The sequence below is a fragment of the Solea solea genome, chromosome 19 (assembly GCF_958295425.1).
Source record: "Solea solea chromosome 19, fSolSol10.1, whole genome shotgun sequence".
NCBI classification, from domain to species: Eukaryota; Metazoa; Chordata; class Actinopteri; order Pleuronectiformes; family Soleidae; genus Solea; species Solea solea.
The window spans coordinates 20,442,166-20,452,564 of NC_081152.1; the positions used below are offsets into that span (position 1 = coordinate 20,442,166).

Here is a 10,399-nt window from a genome sequence, read left to right on the forward strand (position 1 = left end):
TCATCTTTTCTCACTGTGGACAGATTATTGTAACAGAGAAACAGAGAAAAATTAATCCACCAAACAGTGGACAGATTAAATGTTGCAGCTCTGGTGTCTAATCTGATGAAATAACAACGACAAATTCATAAAAACATCTGTCAGAGTTTAAATAATAATAAAATACTCTGTCATGGTTCTACAATCCTGTAATAACAATACAAGTGAACTCTTAATCTGAGCTGAGACCCAGGACACGTCGTCCACACAGTTACGGACTCATCGTTACTCATTAACGATGAATTAGTGAACGTAAAGAAAACAGACGACGAGAAGGAAAACAGAAACACAATGGAAGGACTGGACTCAGTCACACGAGCGGAAGATCGATAATCTCTGCTCAGCAGATTAGAGACAAATGTGGACAAAATTGATTGGGGGAGAGAAAAAAAAGTACATGTGAATGGATGATTCACTCATTAGTATTCAAGTGATCACAGTTTGAGATCACGTTCAGCGCTGAGAGCATGGACGCTCTGCAGCAGAGGAAGTTTACACTCAGCCACCAAACTGACGCTATTATCAAGGTTAAAGATAGAGCGATGGGTGGATTACATGCAGATGTCTAATCTCCCCTAATATGGGGATTATTTAGGAATAAAAAGAAGGAAACCTTGAAGTTTGTACCACTTTGTGAACCGCTAACTCTCCTGCACCAAACCCCATAGAGAAAATCAAAGATTTTACATCACAGAGACACAGGAGTTGTTGATCCACTGCTGCCTCCTTCATAAATTCATGTGTGTTAGTTTGTAAAATTCAGATTCAGATTTACTGAAGTGACACAAAGTGACCACACGAGGCAGCAACGATGATTTTCTCTATGAGCTTTGGTGTGAGAGAGTGAGCGGTTTACAAACTACAGTTTTCTGTTGGACAGTGAAATAATGTGGCATGTGACATATTCGTAACTAGGGATGTCCCGATCCGATATTGATATCGGTCCGATATCAGCCAAAAAACGCATATCGGATTATATCGGCGTGCCTCTCAAATCTCCGATATAAACGCTCCGATACAACAGTCCATTCCGCTCCAGCTCTTCTATCCAGCAGCGTCGTTGTGGTTCTGTGTGTTGGATGCATGTTGATCACATGATCACAACAACAGTGTGTACAAAACCGCACAGCGAGCGCGAGTTAGCCATTAGCACCACGCTAGCTCATCCTGAGGCGAGCTGCTAAAAAAAAAAAAAATGATTTCATAAACCAGCGCCACCTGTCGACTTTCAACAGCCTCCGTTTGTTAATTCTACCCCAAAAAGCCGCCATGCCAAGAGCTCTGTGTGTTTTAAATGTGTAAATAAGTACGTCTGCAGGGCCGGTCCTCGGGCTCCGGGTTTACCTGCGGGACGAGTTGCTCACCCTGTGTGGGTTGGGCTAATCCAAAATAGTGAAAACAAGGGGGGTGTTCTCTGAAGACACGCTGTTACCTGTGAAACACGGGTGCTGATATCGTATCGGATCAATATCGGTATCGTATTCGTAACACATATTAGACTTAAGCTAAGTGGCTAAAGGCTATTTTGTTGTAACCTTTTAACCTAACAGCCTTTAAATGAAGAAGAAAAACATGGATATAACATAAACTGTTTCTCCTGATCTCCATAAGTCGTTTAACCTCACGTATAAAAAACCACAAACCTCAGATTTATGAGTGTTTACAGTGAAAGACAGCATCATTCATTCATTCATTCATTTTCAGTGTGGTGAATAACAGACTCATCAAACCACTGATCCTGTGAGGCCTTTGTCTAACTCCTCAGTCTTTCATCACCTCAGTGGAGAATAAACTTGTCTTCACCAGCCGTGCAACAATTAACCGACGACTCGTCCATTCTCATGTGGGTTTTTAAAATGATTAAACATGAATATTTCCTGCTTTCTTTGCTCCATGTAACAAAGAAATCATTTAAACATAAGGAAGATTTTCTTGCATTTTATGGACAAAAAAAAATCAAGAAAATAATCGACTATGAGAATAATCATTACTTCATAGATGGTAAAATTCAGTGAATGTCAGTTTTCTCTCATTATCAACGATTAAAGTTTCATATTCATGGCTTTTATGGCAGATTCTTCCACTTTAAAAGGAAAGTTTGTGAAAGGCTTAATTAAAGCATAAAAGTAAACTTAAATGCACCGTTTTTGCTTTGTGGATAAAAAGACATTAGAGAACATCATTATTTTGAGGTTTGGGAAACTTTTTATGATCAATAACGATCAATTAATAAAGAAAATAATCAACAGAATAATCACAACTTTCAGCCCTGAATCTTTACACTTTCTGTCGTCCCAGTTTTTATTCTTAGTTCACAACAGCAGAGCAGCGAGGCGTGCACACACACACACACACACACACACACAGAGTGTGTCTATGGTTACCACCTGCCTTGTAAAGTGTCTTGTTACCTACACGCTTTAATGACATTCTCCTCCTGACAGGAAGTTGTGGAGTCGTCAATCAAACAAACTAACATGGAGAAAACAGCTGCTGCCAGACAGAAGGTCTGTGATATCTGAAGAACATGTTAAATATACTTTATCTCACTGTTAAACAGCTTCTTACAGCTGTGGTTTCCAAACTGAAGTTTGGAAACCACTCACTCTCCTGCACCAAACCCCATAGAGAAAACCCGCCATTTAAGCTCTTAATGACACAGGAGTTGTTGATCCACTGCTGCCTCATCAGTGAGTTCACATGAGTTATTTTGTGACTTTGGCATTTGAAATTTTTCATTCACTTTTACCTCAGTGACACAAAGTGACCACACGACCAATCAAACCACTCACTCTCCCACACCAAAGTCCATAGAGAAAATGCTCCCGGGGACACAGGAGCTGCTGGTCTGCTGGTCTGCTGCTGCCTCGTGTGGTCGGTTTGTGTCACTGATTGAAATCTGAATGAGAGGTGAATGCCAAAATCACAAAAGAACACATTTGAACTTAGTGATGGAGGCAACAGTGGATCAACAACCCCTGTGTGTGTGAGGTTAAAATCAATGGTTTTCTCTGTGGACTTTGGTGTGAGAGAGTGAGAAAACTTCAGTTTCCTGTTGAGATAAAGACGTGAACTTAGTTCTTGTGTCATTATAAACTGCAGCTGATGTAGATTTAATTAGGAAAGTAACTTTGTTTGTGTCTCTTTGTGTCTTTGCAAACAACACAAACTATCCCTTTAACAATGGACTCTCTCTTTTATAAAACTCTAAGAATGTTTCTGTCTGGTTTGTTTAGTTGTTACTCATGTACACGACCAGGCTGATGTGAGGCCCCGCCCTCTTGAAACGCACCTGTCCATCACACCATGACCCAGCGCGCGCTTACACACACACACACACACACACAGAGAGAGAGAGAGACAAAACTTGTTACCTTGACAGCCTCCGCGTGCGTGACTTTATCAAACACTTTGTCGTTGACTTTCATGATCTGGTCTCCGATGCGCAGCCCCTCCTTCTCCGCCAGACTCCCGGGCTCCACCAGGGACACGTAGATGCCCACGCCGTGCTCCGAGCCCCCGCGGATGCTGAAGCCCAGGCCCTCGTTGCTCTTGTGCCGCTTCATGTTGACCTGGCGCAGCGCCCCCGGCGGCTCGTGGATGAAGTTCCTGCCGAGCAGCGGCACCAGCGGAGCTGTCCCGTCGCTGCTGGTGCTGAAACTGTCCGGGGAGCCGCGCAGCGCCACCTGCAGCTCCGGCGCGGCTCCGGAGGGCGACAGGTGCGCGGCGGGGGGAGTCGGGCTCGCGCTGCGGGGGAAGTCGAGTCCCGCCGCGGGCTCCGCGCTGCCGTTGCTCGTCGCGACTAAATCCGACTTGAGGTAGAGTCCCTCCGACGTGTACTGCTCGAAGAGCAGCTGGTCCGAGCGCGGGATGACGAGCCGCAGCATCGGCAGCAGCTGCCGCTTGCTGGGCGCGTTCAGGATGACGTGGAGCGTCTGCACGAGGTCGTAGACGTTGCGCTTGGAGTGGTAGACGTTGAGACAGTGGATGAACTGCTCGCGCTCGAAGTCGTTGAGCAGCAGGTTGAGCGCGTTGTGCAGCTTGCGCACGTTAGCCGACAGCGTGCGCGCGCTGGACGAGGCCACGGAGTTGGCGGAGGAGCTGAGCGACACGCGCTCCAGGTCGGTGCTGCTCATGGTGGCGCAGTGGCGGCGGGCGGTGCGGGTTAAAGGGCAGCTGCGGCAGCCGCTGCGGGCTGGAGGAGGAGGAGGAGCGCGAGGAGCAGCGGGAGGAGCGCGAGGAGCGGGCTCAGTCCGGCGGCGCTGCGCATGGCGGCGGCGGCGGGAGGAGGACGCGCTCTGCGGCTCTGAGCTTCACCGGCGATCCGTAAACTTCCTCTGAAACTTCACCGTTTGATCCAAATCATGAATCATTCCACTTTATTTTAACTCATTAACGAACATGATTCAGACTTAAAAAAACAAAAAAACTCGTTATATTCTGAGAAACTTCGTGCCTAAAAATGCGTCAAACCTGGAGTCTGAGCCTCTGTGTGTGTGTGTGTGTGTGTGTGGTCAGGTCAGGTGACCTCACAGTCTCCGGTGTCTCTCACCGTCACCACCTGCTCTGCGCTGCGGGCGGAGAGAACAACAACCGCGGCCGCTGAAAGCCGCGAGAGCCGGAGCCGCGGAATTTATTCCAGAGCAAAAAAACAAAAAACAAAAAAAGACAAAACACAAGAAAATAAAATAGAATAAAAAGAGATAAAAGTTGTTTTTATCCTCCGGTGCTGACTCCGAGTCCTCAGGAGTTTCCTAACATCAGCTCCGGTGACGCTTTTAGTTCCAAACGACAGAAAATCCAGGGTTTTTATCCCGAACCAGGTTCTGTTTCCTCCCGTTGGTGAAGTTGTGATCCACGGCTCCGTGTCTCCGGTGTCTCCGGTGTCCTCGGTGTCTCCGGTGTCTCCGGTGTCTCCAGCAGCAGCGGAACGTTGCTCCTCCACAGAAGCTTAGAGGAGACTGACAAACCGCGGCTCTCGCGCTGTCCCTGACAGGAAGTGACGTCAGCGCGTGAAGCCACAGTAGTGCGTCACCGAGGTCCGCTCGTGCGCTATATATTTTTTTTAATGTAACAAAATCACGTTAAAGTCACATAATTCATTACATTCACGCGGGGGAAAAAACAATTTATTGCTGATTTATTATTGATTAAATAACATGTAGGTGGTTACCATGGAAACACAGGTGTACCAGCAACAGACAACAAAAACAACTTAGAATTCTCAGGTCATGTTAGGTCAATATTTTTTAGACTAAAAATATAATAAAAAAAAGACAATTATAATATTATAATAATTAAATCTCATAAATCTCATAGAAAGTCATTAATATGAAATAAAACATAAAATAATAACAAAATAATATTTATGATATAAAAGTTTAAAATTATGAGAGAAGTCATGTAAAACATAACACATGTAAATAATGAGGTAAGAAAGTTAAAATGTGAAATTAGAGGATAAAGTCATAGTTATGTGATAGAAAAGCTGAAATTATGAGATAAAAAGTTATTTACAAGATAATTATAATAACTATATTCCACAATTTCTTTAAACCCTAATGTGTAACAATAATAAAGTATTCTATAAGTTGATGAAAAGTCATTAATGTGAAATAAAATGTAAAAATTATTCAATCAAAACACTGAAATTATGAGATATGAAAAGTTATAATCACTGTATGATGCGATTAAAAAGTAATTCATATGAAATAAAACATAAAATAATCAAAAATGATGATATAAAAGTTTATAATCTTTCATATGAAATATAAGCCATAAAAACATCTGAGGTAAGAAAGTTAAAAATGTATAATGTAATAACTATGGGATAAAGTCATAGCTATGTGACAAACAAATCTGAAATTATGAGATAAGAGTCAAAAAACAAATGTATTGAGGGTGAAAAGTCATAATTAATTGATACAAACTCATTATAACGAGATTCAAGTTATTGATATAAGATTAAATAAGAGATAAAACATTAAAATGATCAGATAAAAGAAACAAAAACACAATAATTACAAGATACAACATCATCAGAGATCATTTAATTTATTCTTCAGCGTTTTTAATTTCCTGTTTCTCTGCTGTGATATCATCAGCTCAGAGGTCAGAGGTCACTCAGCCGATAAATCTGTTTCCTCCTCCAAAATAAAACCAAACAGTCATTCTGTCCGAGTTATGAGGCAGAAAGTGAAGAGTTTGAAACACAAATAAACCAATCCGTCATTTTAATATCGTTGCAACTGAAGCACATTCATCTTAAAATGTGATGTTAAATATGTTAATATCCTCAAAGATCCTCAGTCATCAAACCAGACACTAACCCAGTTCTGCAAAAAGGAACAGGAAACTGAAGTTTCTCACTCCTGCACCAAACCCCATAGAGAAAATCGGCGATTTTAACATCACAGCACACAGGAGTTCACAGGAGTTGTTGATCCACTGCTGCCTCTAGCACTAAGTTCAAATGTGTTATTTTACGAATTCAGCTTTTGAAATTCTTCGTTCCGATTTCCCTCAGTGACACAAAGTGACCACACGAGGCAGCAGTAGACCAGCAGCTCCTGTGTCCCCGCCAGCTAAAATCACTGATTTTCTCTATGGGGTTTGGTGTGGGAGAGTGAGCAGTTGATTTCCAGTCAAAAATGGTTGTTTAATCACAATAAGACTCAACAAATCAGTTATTTCTCAAGAGATCATCATAACAAACATGAATAAACATGTTTTTATAAAATAATATTTTATTAAATAAGCTTAGAAAATACAGAATCTTCCTAAAAGTCTTCATAAATAAAACTGATCCACATCAAACCACACAAACATTGATCCACGTCTAAAAATAGCTCCCTGTGTTTTAAAGTGATTGATTATTTGATGCTGCTGCTGCTCACAGCTCTCAGTCACATGATCTACACAGATGAGACGACACCAGTCAACAATGTACTGTACAAATATGCAGATTCTGATTCAATGCCACGCCCCCTGCATGAATCGTGGCACTGTCATTGGTTTGTGTCACTTTGAAAGCGGTTTACTCTCCCGCACCAAAGTCCATCGAGAAAATCAGCGACTTTAGCTCACTGAGGTTAATGTGAACAAAGGATTTCAAATGCACAAGTAAACAAATATGACATATTTACTTCCTGATGGAGGCAGCAGTGGAGCAACAACTCCTGTGACCCTGTGACCTACAATCCCTGATTTTCTATATGGGGTTTGGTGCAGGAGAACGAGTGGTTTACAAACTTCAGTTTCCTGTCGGAAAAGGTTTGTCTAAAGGTGAGTTAAAGTAGTCAACATGTTGTTAAGATATATATATATATAAGATATATATATGTAGACTACAGACAGTTATTATTATCCCTTTATCAGGCCAAGTCTTCAGCCTGTGAGGTCAAACATGAACTAAACACATTTTAAATTTACTCACAGAGATGATTTTTGTTTCCTCCATCTGCCTTCTCTCCTCCACACACACACACACACACACACACACACAGTGGAGTGACAGATAACAGTGTGTCGCTCACTGTGCTGCTGCTAATGTGAAATAAGGTGTGGAGTGATGGCAGAAGTCTCTCTTCTTCATATCCATGGATCAGCAGAACACACACACACACACACACACACACAGACACACGCTCCCTCTCTCACACACACAAACACACACACACGCTCTCTCTCTCTCACACACACACACACACACACACACACAGACACACGCTCCCTCTCTCACACACACACACACACACACACACACACCCATGGATCAACAGAACAGCTGAGTCCAGATTAACTTCCCCGCCTCTATGACACCAGAGAAAATAAACGGGCAAAACAAACTGCAGCTCTTTGCATTTTAGTCACGAGACTGTTGAGTTATGTCACACTGACTTATGCTGCGCCGACACACACACACACACACACACACACACACACACACACAGAAACTTTTAGTTCATGAAAAGAATTTCAGGAAATGTGCCATTACCCATTAGCACACATAGCTACTGCGATCTAAATGTACTATATAGCTTTAGCACATACAGCTACTGTGACGTAAAAACATGTTATTTAGCATAATTAGCACATGTAGCTCCTGTTACCATGAGTCAAATTGGCCTGATATTTTTACTCTAAATATATGTATTTAAATGTGCTATTTAACATTAGCTCACTTAGTTCCTGTGTTCTGAATGTTCTATTTAACATTAGCGCATGTAGCTCCTGTGATCTGAATGTGCTAGCTTTAGCACATGTAGTTGATGTCATTGAAGTGTGCCATTAAGCTTTAGCACACTTAGCTACTGCGATCTAAATGTACTATATAGCTTGAGCACATACAGCTACTGTGATGTAAAAAAAATGTATTTAGCATAATTAGCACATGTAGCTCCTATGATCTAAATGTGCTATTTAACATTAGCTCACTTAGTTCCTGTGACCTTAATGTGCTAGCTTTAGCACATGTAGTTGATGTCATTGAAGTGTGCCATTAAGCTTTAGCACACATAGGTACTGCGATCTAAATGTACTATATAGCTTTAGCACATACAGCTACTGTGATGTAAAAAAAATGTATTTAGCATAATTAGCACATGTAGCTCCTATGATCTAAATGTGCTATTTAACATTAGCTCACTTAGTTCCTGTGATCTGAATGTGCTAGCTTTAACACATGTAGTTGATGTCATTGAAGTGTGCCATTAAGCTTTAGCACACATAGCTACTGCGATGTAAAAGTGTTATTTAGCATAATTAGCAAACATAGCTCCTGTGCTCCTTGAAGAACACCATGTTCATGGAGTCAGAAGTGGGAGTGACGTCAACTCTCAGTGAACCGAGTTAGCCTGGGCTAGCCACCATTAGCCATGTTTTAGTAATACCAGTCGATAATGACACTCTACAAACACGGTATTTAGCTCACAAACAGAAACAGAACTACGTCAGGTTTGTGAGGTTGCTCCAGTTTTTCGAGTTGGAAAACTGACTTAAACTGGAACACTAAATGTGCTAATTAGCATGAACACGGTTGCGTGATCTACACTTGCTAATGCTAAACTGCTAAGAGAACACACACACACACACACAGATAGAGAAAGAGTGTTGTTGACAGAGAAGCTAAGCGATCACTGCTGTGTTTGTGAGTGAAACTTTTGTCCCTGAGGCAACAATTAGTTTGTAAAAACACTGAGTGAAGAGACAGCGGTGAACACATTTAAGCCTCAGGCTTTAAGTCTCACAGCCAGAGAGAGACACACACACACCTCATTATGTAACCAGGATTGAGAGTGTGGGATTATATCTGAGTGTAAACCATGTGTCTGCTGCACTAAATCCTGACTCTGGTGAAACTTTAATAGGATCAGTGGTGAGATGATTGTGTGCAGGCGGATCGACGTGTTTCTCCTCTGCTGATTGGTCGGAATTAATTCTCTTCCAGGTGAATCTCACCAGAAACAACATTTCTCATGATTACACTTTTCTACATACATATTCATGAAGGACACAAAGCTGTAATCTTTTTTGAGAAATACCAGAATAAAGATCAAAACACACTGGAAACACTCTCACTCTCCCACATCAAACCCCATGGAGAAAATCTGTGTTTTTAGCTCACGGGGACACAGGAGCTGCTTGTCGTCTGCTGCCTCGTGTGGTCACTTTGTGTCACTGAGGTGAATCTGAACAAAGGATTTCAAACACAGAATTCACAAAATAACACATTTAAATTTGTCACTGATGGCAGCAGTGGATCAACAACTCCCGTGTGCTGTGATGTTAAAATCACTGATTTTCTTTATGGGGTTTGGTGCAGGGAGAGTGAGTACTTTACAAAGTGTTAGAAAAGTTTGTATAACAGCGAAATAAAGTGGCAAATCTATTCTCATGATATCTTAGACTTAAACTTAAAGGTCCAGCAGGGGGCGCACACAGTGCAGTTATCTCCAAATATGTCAGAGAATATGAGATTTAAGTCATAAAATGATGAAAATAAAGTCGTAAAATTATGTGAATATAGTCGTAAAATGAGAATACAGTTGTAAAATTATGAGAATAGTTGTAAAATCATGAGATTAAAGTGATACATTTACAAGAATTAAGTCCTAAAATCATGAATAAAGTAATAAAAGAGAATAGTCATAACATGAGAATAAAGTCATAAAATGAGAATAAAGCCGTAAAATGAGAATAAAGCCGTAAAATGAGAATAAAGCCGTAAAATGAGAATAAAGTTGTAAAATGAGAATAAAGTTGTAAAAATATGAGAATAAAGTCGTACTATTATGAGAATAAAGTCGTAAAATGAGAATAAAGTCGTAAAATGATGAGAATAAAGTCGTAAAATTATGAG

General features: G+C 41.3%; 1 protein-coding gene across 2 annotated transcripts in view; it reads right to left on the bottom strand.

Annotated features, from left to right (window-relative positions):
- The window catches only part of whrna (whirlin a), a 107,899-nt gene extending 102,903 nt beyond the window's left edge, over positions 1–4,996 (bottom strand). For both annotated transcript variants that reach the window (XM_058617984.1, XM_058617983.1), the window contains exon 1: positions 3,414–4,996. In XM_058617984.1, the coding sequence (XP_058473967.1) occupies positions 3,414–4,175 (762 nt within the window). In that variant the 5' untranslated portion in view covers positions 4,176–4,996. The remainder of the gene's footprint in view (positions 1–3,413) is intronic.
- Between the last annotated feature and the right edge of the window lie 5,403 nt (positions 4,997–10,399).